Source organism: Canis lupus, chromosome 9 (genome assembly GCF_011100685.1).
Source record: "Canis lupus familiaris isolate Mischka breed German Shepherd chromosome 9, alternate assembly UU_Cfam_GSD_1.0, whole genome shotgun sequence".
Classification (NCBI taxonomy): Eukaryota; Metazoa; Chordata; class Mammalia; order Carnivora; family Canidae; genus Canis; species Canis lupus.
Window position 1 is genome coordinate 40,973,223 of NC_049230.1, and position 12,686 is coordinate 40,985,908.

Sequence of the window (12,686 nt, forward strand, 5' to 3'; positions counted from 1 at the left end):
CCTTTGTGCCTCCAGCATCATCAATAAAAGTCAGATAATAGGTTTTTTTTTTTCTATGACCTTTTAACCTACCTGCACACAAGAATGTGTGTAATAGGTGTTCTTTTTACTGGTCCATTACGACTAAAAGCAAATCCAGGTTGGCGATGAATATCCTGAGGATTTCCTGCATAGGAGCCATCATAACACTCATTGATAGAAACATCTATCCTAGCACCTTTTGGATGATACTGCAACAAAAATGGCAAGATGCTTAGAATAAGGAAATATTAATTATCCCTACCCTAAATACCTATCACTCTAATTAATTAATTAAAAAGTATTTGTGGCTCTTAATGTTTTGAAAACTAAAATAAGCCACACACACTGGAATGGTGAAAGGGAAGTTAGAATAAGATCTGGAGTCAAGAATATTTGTGTTAAAATCCTGGCTATGACATTTATTGGCTTGGTGACTTTATACAAATTATTCTTGTTTTGAGTAAGAAGAAACTACTACTTAATTCAAAGAGCTGGCGTGAGGATTATGTAAGTCAGTACAGGTGCACTATGCAAATATGTGTAAAATATATCACTATAATTCATGCATTTAGCATTCTATCAAATGCAAATAGCAATCTATCAAATGCAAAGATTTTGGCATTTTGTGCAGAAGCACAGTTTGTTATTTTTAAATTCCAGTATAGTTAACATACAGAAATTCCAGTATAGTTAACATACAGTACTGTATTAGTTTCAGGTGTACAACACAGTGATTCAACACTTCTATACATTACTTGGTGCTCATCATAGTAAGCGTACTCTTAACATAGGGTTTTTTTTTTAGATTTTTTTTTTTTTTAAACATTTTATTTATTTGAGAGCTAGAGACAGAGAGCAAGAGTGAGGGGAAGGGGCAGAGGGGGAGTGAAAAGCAGACTCCCCACTGAGCAAGGAAACCAACTTGGGGCTCAGTCTCATAACCTTGAGCCAAAGGCAGATGCTTAACTAACTGAGCCACCCAGGCGTCCCAAGAAGCAGTTTCTGAAATTCAGATTGTCATATATTATTAGTAAGAAAAATAAGAAAGGTTACTCACAACATAATTGAAGATAAATCTGCTGTGGCAGAGTTTAAGATGCTTGAGTAAACTATAAAGTTTGCGGCAGTTCAGAGTACACCACGGGCAATGTAGGTCATCTCTTGCTTCAGTTTGCTGTCTTGTATTGTTGTTATAAAGGAACTTTAACAAAAAACAGAAAACAGCAAATATCCAATTTAAACATCTCAAGATATTTTATTTCAGTATCACCTTTAGAAATAGTTAAAACAATTTAAAAAGAGAAAACCAAATTAGAGACATTCTTTTCATTTAAATATGCCAAAGTATTTCAGATGCAACATGCAATAACAAAGGTATTTCATGATTACTTAAAAAAGTAAGGCCAGCTATATTACCTGATAAAATATTCTTAATTTTTGCCGGTTTTCATTTGAAGTATCTTTTTCTTTTCTTGTTTGCAGGTCTGTATTCAAGGATTCTTTAACAGCTGAAAATATATACTTTTATATTTAATGCACATACCTGCTTATAAAAAGTGAAATAATTTATCTTATAAAACTAATTAAACATTAAAGTTTTTAAAGAATTCTATTTATGGTACTTAACACAATTTTTTAAATTTAAATTTTTAAAGATTTATTTATTTGAGAGAGAAAATCAGAGAGCACGGGCACACATGTGCCACAAGTTGGAGGGGGAGAGAATCCAAAGCAGACTTCACATTCATTGCGGAGCCCTATGCAGGTCTCAGTCTCATGACTCTAATCATGACCAGAGCTCAAACCAAGAGTCAGACACTTCACTGACTGAGCCACCCAGGTGCCCTACTTAACACAATTTTTGTTCTCATCCTCAAGTCATTAAGGTCTTACTGGCAGGAGCCATGTTTTCTTTTTAAGAAACCATCTCTGGGCAGCCCGGGTGGCTCAGCGGTTTAGCACTGCCTTCAGCCCAGGGTGTGATCCTGGGGTCCTGGGATCGAGTCCCACATTGGGCTCCCTGCATGAGCCTGCTTCTTCCTCTGCCTCTCTCTCTCTGTGTCTCTCATAAATAAATAAATAAAATCTTAAAAAATAATGATTGTATTAGTATCACTCCAAATCCAAAAGATGGCTATTAATAATTTTGGTATATTTCATTACAGACTTAAAAATAAAATGTTTATATTTTCCCTGACATAAGTAACCATTTCATATGTACAGTTTTGTATGAAATTTCTTTCTCAGTTTCAAAACACTTACCTATTTGGCCACAGAGTATTTTAAGAAGTACCCAGACCACAATTTACTTGGGAATCTTTGCCCATTTTTTTTTTTTTTAAAGATTTTATTTATTTATTCACGAGAGACACAGAGAGGCAGAAACACAGGCAGAGGGAGAAGCAGGCTCCTTGAGGGGAACCCGATGTGGAACTTGATCCTGGGACTGTGGGATCATGCCCTGAGCTGAAGGCAGCTGCTTAACCACGGAGGCACTCAGGTGTGCCTCTGATCATTTCTTAAGTCTCTTTGACATAACAGAAAATTGCACACAATGAATGGACATGAGTGGTCAATGTCAAAGACAGTTGTCTTTTTTTTTAAGGATTTTATTTATTTATGAGAGAGAGAGAGAGAGAGAGGGGAAGAGACACAGGCAGAGGAAGAAGCAGGTTCCATGCAGGAAGCACAATGTAGGGCTCAATCCTGGGACTCTGGGATCATGCCCTGAGCCAAAGGCAGATGCTCAACCGCTGAGCCACCCAGGAATCCCTCTTTTAAAAACAAAATTTTATTTATTTATTCATGAAAGAGAGAGACAGAGAGGCAGAGACACAGGCAGAGGGAGAAGCAGGCTCCATGCAGGGAGCCCAATGTGGGACTTGATCCCAGGACACTAGGCTAATCCCTGAGCCAAAGGTAGACGCCCAACTGCTAAGCCACCCATGCATCCGGAAATCAGTTTTCTCACTAAAATATGGTGAAGCTTATTAAACACATACGTATTACACCCCCAACAACTAGGGCCCCTTGGAATATGTGCTCAGGGAAGAGAGTGTGAAAACAATAAATATGACTACTTTCATTAAAAACAAATAGGGGAGCCTGGGAGGCTCAGGTCATGATCTCAGGGCCTTGGGATCAAGCCCCAAGTCAGGCTCCCTGCTCAGCAGAGTCTGCTTCTCTCTTTCTGCCCCTCCCCTCATGCATGCTAACACTCACTCTATCTCTCCCTATCTGTCTCTCAAATAAATAAAATCTTTAAAGCAGTGGCACCCCAGAGGCAATGAGTACACTCAGCACCCACATCTTGGGTGTTTTTTGTATTTTTTTTTTTAAGATTTTATTTATTTATTCATGAGAGACACAGAGAGAGAGGCAGAGACACAGGCAAAGGGAGAAGCAGGCTCCTTGAGGGGAGCCCGATGTGGGACTTGATCCTGGGACTGCGGGATCACACCCTGAGCCAAAGGCAGACACTCAACCGCTGACCCACCCAGGCCAAGACAGTGGTCTTAAACTTTGTCTTCTTTAAATAGAGTTGGATAAAAACATACAGATGCTCTCACTTGAAGGCAGTGTTCTTATGAGGCAGATACAACATGACAAACAACACTACAGCTCACCTGGGCCTTAACTCAGCAGAATTATCTCCATTTATAAGTGTTTTTCCTCTAAAAATTTACTGCAAAATTTAACCTGGTAAAATTCAAGTTATGATGATACTTTTCTAGCCCTAAAACTGTAAAAAAACACTCTGAAATACTTAATTCAGTTCTAAAACATATACAAATCTTTATATGAATTATAAAAAAGCATACAGTTCTAAAACTCTTTATATATCTGCAGTTCCAAAATCTAAAAAGGTATGAAAACCAACTGTTTTTCTCATGAGCTTAAGAGAAATTTGGTGGAAAAAAACTTGTCCTAAATTGACATGAAGCTATCTATAGACTTCATTTGGAGGGGTTATATAACACATGACACGTAACATACTATATATATACACTATGCATTTCATCATGGTTTTAAAGTTAAAAAAATTCCCAGACACATCTGCACAAAACATAAAGAACTGCTTATATTTCCCTAAGAATAATTATTAGAACAAAAGGAAAACAAATGAATCTGAAGCCAAGTCCTAATTCTGCAAAGCACTACTATTATTATTATCATAAAGTTTGTTTATTTTTTTGGTAGCCTCTACACCCAATGTGGGACTCAAACTCACAATCTCAAGATCAAGAGTCTCATGCTCTTTCAACTGAGCCAGCTGGTGCCCCTGCAAAGCATTATTTTGATAGCAATGTTTTCTTACCTATAGTCTGAGTAGGTTTAACTGAACCAGGCTTGTTTTCTTGATGAAGACTCTCTGAATTTCTAGTGGCGAGAGGCTTGGCAATAGGAGCTGTAGATTTATCATTGGTCTCTCCTGTCCAACGAAGAGTGAACTGCAATGTAGGTCCCTGAGAAAATGTTTCAAATGGAGGCAGCCTCTAAAAAAGAAAACATGAAAAGAGTGAAGGTTTCACATAATGAATTGAAAGAAATTACAGAACAAAAGAAACCTCCTGATATCTATTATGATAAATTAATGTGGATTTGAAAGCCTACAATGCCTACAGATATGGCCAGGGAAGGAAAGCACATATATGGGCTCAAGACAGACTGAAGTACTGGAGAGCTCAGGTTGCCTAAAGTGGCAGACAGTTAACAGCAGGGATTAATTGTCGCCATGTGCAAACAGTGCCAGCATAGCCAGATTTTCAGAATTTTTTTCAAAAGAAGTCAGGAATCCAAGTTCACATGGGAGACCTTCCTATTCTTACATGTTGGTAATCAATGAGAAATGGCTTTAAAAAGAAAAAAAAAAAAAAAACCTGTGGTAACCAAAGCCTGCCAGTTAGATGACTACTTTGTTTTTGTAAATTGAACACTAAGAGCAATTAGTAATTTTCCCTGACTTCTTCAGCTTCAATGACAACTTCCCCTGTTCTTCCTGTTTGGGTTCTGGGACTCTGAGCTATTTTGGCTTTCCACCTCAACCTCTAATCACTTATGATAAGACTCTACTCATGGTCTCCTTAATTCCTAGGTAACATTTAGCCATCTACCCTAATTGGTCACCTATCCATGGATGTACCTTATTAGGCTGATGATTCCAAATTGATCCTCCATTCTTTTATACCTAAGCTATAAAACTTTTTTTTTTTTCTTAAGCTTTAAAACTTTGTACCTCAACTACCTCTTGGACATTGCCACTTGAGTGACATTAATGTTGCCTTGAACTAAAATATGTTTAGACATGAATCTATTTTCTTTCCTTCCGAGGTATAATTAATTTTGTTCATATTATCATTCCTATTATTGACTCTAACCTAAAAACTTCAGAATTACATCTGGCCCCTATTTTTCTTTTTGTTTCTCTTATATAATCACTAAGTATAGATAAGGTAGACTCTACTACCTTATTACTAAAGTATCTCAGCAGCTCTCCTCCTTCTATTTTTACTTCTCAATTCATACAGAATAAATCTTCAATAATCCAATAATCTTCTGAAAGTCTGCATTCATGCTATTCCACAGAAACCTGTTTATTTTACTGCCATACAAGCCTAAATTCCTACAACTTTATTACAAATCATTCTTTTTAAACTATAATTTTGGACAGGGATGAAATAAAAGTGTGTTTTTATAAATTAGTTTTGAAAAAAATACAATGCATAAAGATACATGTACTAGTATATTTACATTTGTGAAAATGTAAAAAAATTAATATAATTGAATTATCCATTAAAATAGCATTAGTTACTTAGTAAATTATGGGACATTTATTTAGAAGAATACCACAAAGCTTCTTAAAAAAAATCTAAATGCTCTAACTTTAAAAGGATATCCATTTCATATTCCTTCAATTTCTTGGGAAAAACCAGTAACTCACATTATAGAATACTTATTTTCTTGTGAATAAAAACTTTAGGGCAGCCCGGGTGGCTCAGTGGTTTATTTTTTTTTATTTTTTTATTTTTTTAAAATTTTTTTTTAAATTTTTATTTATTTATGATAGTCACAGAGAGAGAAAGAGAGAGAGGCAGAGACATAGGCAGAGGGAGAAGCAGGCTCCATGCACCGGGAGCCCGATGTGGGACTCGATCCCGGGTCTCCAGGATCGCACCCTGGGCCAAAGGCGGGCGCCAAACCGCTGCGCCACCCAGGGATCCCTGGCTCAGCGGTTTAGTGCTGCCTTCAGCCCAGAGCGTGATCCTGGAGTCTCGGGATCAAGTCCCATGTCAGGCTCCCTGCATGGAACCTGCTTCTCCCTCTGCCTGTGACTCTGCCTCTCTCATGAATAAATAAAATCTTTAAAAAACAACAGCAAAAAACAAAAACAAAAACCAAAACCAAAACCAAAAACCAAAAAAAAAAAAAAAAACCACACACACCTTAAACTTTAAATAAGAAATTTAAGGCCAGACCGGGTGGCTCATCAGTTTGGTGCTGCCTTCAGCCCAGGGCCTGATCCTGGGGACCTAGGATCGTGTCCCATGTCGGGCTCCCCGAAGGGAGCCTGCTTCTCCCTCTGCCTGTGTCTCTGCCTCTCTCTCTCTATGTCTCTCATGAATAAATAAATAAAATCTTAAAAAAAAAATTTAAAACAATGAACACCCGCATGAAATTCAAACACTATTGATAAGTATATAAAAAAATAAATTTAAAATTCCACCACCTAGAGGAAACCACCATTAATTTTAGAAAAGTAGAAATATGTATATTATTAAAGTAAAACTAATTGTTTTAGTTTTTTTTACTAATTTATTTTACTAAAAACTAAATACCATGGAAATCTTCGTGTCAAAGTATTATTCTTTTTAAAGACTATTGTTTTAGATTTAAGGTATTTCTGGTTTCTCACTATTTTTGACAAGACCTGTTACCCACATCTTTTCAGTTACTACACCTCATGACAATACTGAGGAAATGGTCTTAACTGCTAATGCCTATACACACAATTTAAAATGTCATCCATGTTGCCAGTCTGCCCTCCAGTAAGGCTGTCCCCAGTTATTCTCACATTGAAGCATTACGTGAGACTATGTATCCTCACACCTCCAACTAGAAACTGCCAAACTTTTTGTCAAACCAGTAAAGTACTATCTTTGATTTTGTTTACACATCTTTGAATACTAATAAGGTTGAATATCTTTTTAAAAGCTTGCTAGTAATCTACAATTATTGCCTCAAGAATTGTCTGATTGCTCTTTAACCATTTTTCTAATTAGATTATTTTTCTTGTTGGTTTATAAAACGATACATTGTATTAGCTTTTTGTATGTTAATTTTTCCCCAGCTTATCATTTGCTTTTAATGTTTAGATTTTTGTAGTGGAGAAATGACTCACTTTCGTAAGTTATCTTACACTTTCTTGTTTTGCATTATACTTATAAGGGCTTTCTGCACACTAAGATTATATTAATATTCACCTACATTTTTTTCTGAAGTTATGTAATGTTAATATTTACATTTCATGTATGAGTCTTTTGGGATTTATAAGGTCTAAGTTTATTTCCAGATGGCTAGAGACCAGTTCTTTCACAATGAATGAGAAGTCTTTCCCACACAGATCTAATACCAATTTTATCACAGACTAAAATCCAAATGTACATGAAACTATTTTAAAAACAATGCTTCCTCTATTCCTATGTTTATTATACCATACAATTTAAGTTCTATTTATCTTTACAGTATTGTTTACTGTTAAGTAAACATTCTTAGAAAACTTCTACAATATTCTTTACTATTAATTACATACTATTATATGCCTACATGAATTTGAGACTAATTTTAAGGCTTAAAAAACTCCTAGGATTTTGCTTGTGATGGCACATATCTGGAAATAAATGACATCATGATTCTGTTGAGTCGGCCTACCTAAGATAAGAAATGTATTTATTCTTTACCAAGTCTCTTTAAAAAGTTACTTTAATTATGATTCATCCAACTTCTGAAGATTTCTTGACAAATGTATTACTAGTCATTGCATGTTGCCTGCTATTACCATCAAGAGGATTTAGTTTGTTGTTGTTTTTTAATTCAAGTTAGTTAATACATAGTGTAGTACTGGTTTCAGGTACAATAGTAGTTAACATTTATTGAGCACTTATTTTATGCCAGGCACGGTGGTAAGCATATTTCATTATTTCATTTAATCCATCAATTCTATGCCTCGTTTTCCAGATGAGAAAACTGACACACAAAAGCTTAAAAAACTTGCCAGAATGCCACATAGCTAGGAGTGGAGATTTGAACCTGGCAGTCTGGATCCAAGGACAGTGCTTTCCATTGAATACTCTGACTAGGTAATTTTTACTTGTGTATTTCAAAGTATATAAACAAAGGACTCTTTTACTTCCAACATAAATTTGCATTTGGGAAAGAAAACATCAATCAAAAATGGGAGTTCATGACTATAACGTGCTCCACCTTCTAAGCAGTCCATACCTTCCCATCAAGAATAGTCTCCCATGTTGCTCTTTTCTTGCTTATTGGACATTCTTCCATTTCCTGCATGGCTACTTCATATTCCCCATCTAAAAGCTGTAAGCGCCTGTTAGACAAACACATACACTTTAAAGTAACCTGTGTATTACTGTAAGTACATTAAATTCTACATCTTTAGATTTATACTAAAAAGCAGTTAATTAAATTTATAAACTAGCTTACATACCCAACAGAATTTTGAAATATACCTACTCTCCATTCCTGACAAAAGCAATTTTAATGATCTGCACTAAGAACTATTATTACTAAAGAATTATTTCATTATTGTAGATACTCAGATGTAATTTATCATACTAAAGTATAATAGATGCCTAAATCCTCAAAACTTGGTAAATTTTATTTTTTTTTAATTTTTTAAATTTTTTTAAAACTTGGTAAATTTTAAACATTAAGTATAAAGCACAAGTGTAAGCTTTATACTTTAAAAAAAAAAGGGATAAAAAGTGTTCGAATACTTGGCTTAGGTAACCACAAAGAATTATGCCTCTGTCATTTCTAACTATTGAAAACACTTGAACTAGAATTCTTGAGTTTCATTCATGACCAGTAAACTTGATGATTATGATTCTGGTAATAAGATCCCAGGGGCACCTGGCACATATAGGTGCTCAATAAACATTTCATGGATGAATAAATGAATGAAATACCAGTTGAATCAAAGAATTATGCCCATACTCACGAATATAGTTTTTTTTTTCACAATATAGTTTTAATGTATGTGTACATATATGTGTGTTTACATACAGCTTATTATTTTTTTCATTCCTTTAAATACTGGTAACACTACTACCCTAAACACCATTCTTCAACCATGCTCAACAATTAATTGTATGTTGCAAGAATCTGGCTTCTCTCCATCAGTCTTGGAACAGTTCTGTTTGGTGATAACAGCTCACATTTATTGAGTGCTTACTATGTGCCAGGCATTATTTGAAAGACTTCACTTTTCATTTAATCTTTCCAACCGATGAAATAGAGTATTCTACTTTTCAGAAGAAGAAACTGAGGCAGAGAGATTAAGCAACTTGCCTTAAGATGACATAGTAAATAGTGCTAGCAACTGAATCTGGGTAGTATGTCTCTGAGTCTGATTGTAACACCAAATGATTTTGAGACTTAAGAATTTTTGTCTCTATGCTGTGCACCTTGAATTTATTCTACTTCAACAGTACAGCAGTAAAGCTATTCAACTTAACATTTTAAAAAGCTATTTTTATGTATTTGTATAGGTAATAACACATCCATATATTTCTAAGCTGAAACGATGCTTCCCTCATGCATTTACATGGCTACGTAATATTCTATTTTACAGTCGAACATTTGATAGCTACAATCCAATTTACTCTCCTACCTGTAATGCATGAGGAGGCCCTTTTTTCCCCACAGCCTCATCAACAGTGCTTTATCAGTTTTTTGATCTCTGCCAAACTGGTAAGTGAAAAAATGACATCTCAGTGTACTTTTAAATGTTTTAGATGTCTTATCTTTTAAATGTTTAAAAATCACATATATTTTCCTTTTTTGTAACCATTTTTATCTCTTGCTCATTCTTCTATTGGGCTGTGGTAGTTTTCTTAATGAGGATGATCTTATTATATTAAAGAAATGAGACATCAATCTATAGTATGAATTGAAGTTAGTTCTCCCTTGTCATTTTATTTTTTACTTAGCTTATGAGGACTTCCATTGTTTTCAGAATACGTTTTTAATTTTGCTCATTTTTTTCATACTTTTTCTATATGGCATTTGAATTGTGGTCATTCTTTAAGGAGACTTTAACTTCTCTGAGATTATAAAAAGAACTTTTTACACATCTAACTCCTCAGATCTTGGGTTGTAAATACTTTTCCTCCATTAAAAGGAATCAAGCTAGGAACACCTCACTGGCTCAGTCAGAAGAGCATGTGACTCTTGATTGTGGGGTTGTGAGTTCAAGCCCCATGCTGGGTGTAGAGATTACTTAAAAAAATAAATCCACACTAGGTATAGAGCCTACCTTAAAAAAAAAAAAAAGATGGGGGTTGAGGGGCTGTGGTGCCTGGGTAGTTCAGTTAGGCATCTGACTGTTGGTTTTGGCTCAGGTCATGATTTCAGAGTTCAGAGATCAAGCCCAACCCCCATGTCAGGGACCACATTGAACAAAGCCTGCTTGAGATTCTCTCTCCCCCTCCCCCTTTGGCTCTTCCCTCAATGCACTCACATGCTCTCAAGTAAGTAAAATCTTAGTAGGAAAAAAAAAAAAAAGAAAAAAAGAAATCAAGACTAAAAGAAATGGCCAATTCTAGAGCAGAAGTAGGAGAGAGAGAATGTAAGCCTGGAATATCTTACTATTCAGAAAATAAGGAAAAACAAACAAAAAGTAAATAAAAGTAAAAAAAAAAGACATAAAGGACCCTGTTTAGAGGGGCATCTCCTGATTAAATTTGGAACAATTTGAACATTAAAATGAGTAACAACATGAGCAGATTAAAGAAAAATGGATAAAAATGGAATTTGTTACTGATTAAGAAAAAAATACTAATTAAATTACTGATAAATAAGTGGAGGAAAGGAATGCTCTTCTAATATACAGAAAAAAATGTCAATAAAAATAGAAGAAATGATAGAATGTTAACATTCTGGCAATTGCCATACGAATAATTTTTTCAAGCAAGAGTCACTGATGGATGCTAAACTACCGGGTGAAATGTTGTTGGGGAGAAAATGGACCCAGTTGAAACTGAGATTACCACAGAGATTATGTATTAAAGGGAAAAGATACTGTTACAATAGAGAAATATGACCACCACCTTAACCAAGTAAGTGATCAAACCCAATTTTACCTGTGTCTGTGATGTACACAAAGAACACATCACCCTTCAGTGTATCCTGCCCAAAATATTTAACCTAAATCTACTCCTTAACTAAGAGACATTTTGTAAAACTATAGTCCTGTACTTTTAAAAAGTGCCACAAATAACAAAAAGAGAAAGATACACACTCATACATACAGAAAACAAACAAGTGGTTGCCAGAGGAGAGTGTGGGGGGTTAAACATAATAGATGAAAGAGGGGTATATGTGGATGGCTCAGTCAATTTAACAGTCTGCCTTCGGCTCAGGTCATGACCCTAGGGTACTGGGATGGAGCCCCGGGTCAGGATCCCTGCTCAACGGAGAGCCTACTTCTCCCTCTCCCTCTGTGCTCTCCCTCCTTGTGCTCTCACACGCTCTGTGTCAAATAAATAAATAAAATCCTAAAAAAAAAAAAAAAGCCCAAAACAACAACAAAAAAAACACCACAGGTGAAGGGTATTAAGAGGTAAAAACTTATAAAATAAATAAATCACAGGGGTGAGAAGTACAAACATTGAGAACATAGTCAATAATATTGTAATAAGTTTCTATGGTGACTACACTTATCCTGGTAAGCAATGCACAACATATGGAATGTTTGAAATTACAATGTTGTACACCTGAAAGTAATATTGTGTCAACTATACTTCAATGTAAAAAAAAAATAAAGGCAATATATGAATTAACAACAATAAAAAGCGTCACAAAAGGTAGAGAGAAATAAAAGAATGGAAAACTATCCCAATTTTGGAGAACTGAAGAAGACTGAATAGATAGGGCGACTTGCTACAGATCATAACCTTTGGGGTGGGGTGGAGAGGAGCATCTGTAAGGGGCATTACTGTGGTCAACCGGGGATAGTCTTTGTTGCATTACGTTCAAGTTCGTGAGTATGACAGGTGTATTGTGGTTATGAAGGAAATTCCTAGTTTTTAGGAGATACATACTGAAGTGTTTAGGAGGAATGAAGTAGACCGTCACAATGAAACAGTTAAGCACAAAAATAAAATACACACAAATAAAGCAAATGTGGTAAAATGTTAATGACTGATGAATCTAGGTGAAGGGCATGTGGGTATCAATGATCTATACTGTTTGACTTTTTCATAGTTTAGAAATTTTCAAAATCATTGGAGAAAAATTCTACTACGGTTTCTTCTTGGCACATTTATTCATTAATTAGAAACCAATATTTTATAGGTATAAGGAATATGCTAATACATGTAAGGTAGAAAGAATTTTAAAAAGAACACAACACGCAGATCCCTGGG

At 35.3% G+C, this 12,686-nt stretch overlaps 1 protein-coding gene across 6 annotated transcripts in view; it reads right to left on the minus strand.

Moving 5' to 3' along the window:
- SUZ12 (SUZ12 polycomb repressive complex 2 subunit) overlaps positions 1–12,686 on the minus strand; it is a 45,492-nt gene that overhangs the window by 6,877 nt on the left and 25,929 nt on the right. For all 6 annotated transcript variants that reach the window (XM_038548183.1, XM_038548182.1, XM_038548181.1 and 3 more), the window contains 5 exons: positions 8,521–8,626; positions 4,340–4,517; positions 1,438–1,529; positions 1,079–1,222; positions 73–230 (listed from right to left, as the gene is read on the minus strand). In XM_038548183.1, coding sequence (XP_038404111.1) covers positions 73–230; positions 1,079–1,222; positions 1,438–1,529; positions 4,340–4,517; positions 8,521–8,626 — 678 coding nt within the window. The remainder of the gene's footprint in view (positions 1–72; positions 231–1,078; positions 1,223–1,437; positions 1,530–4,339; positions 4,518–8,520; positions 8,627–12,686) is intronic.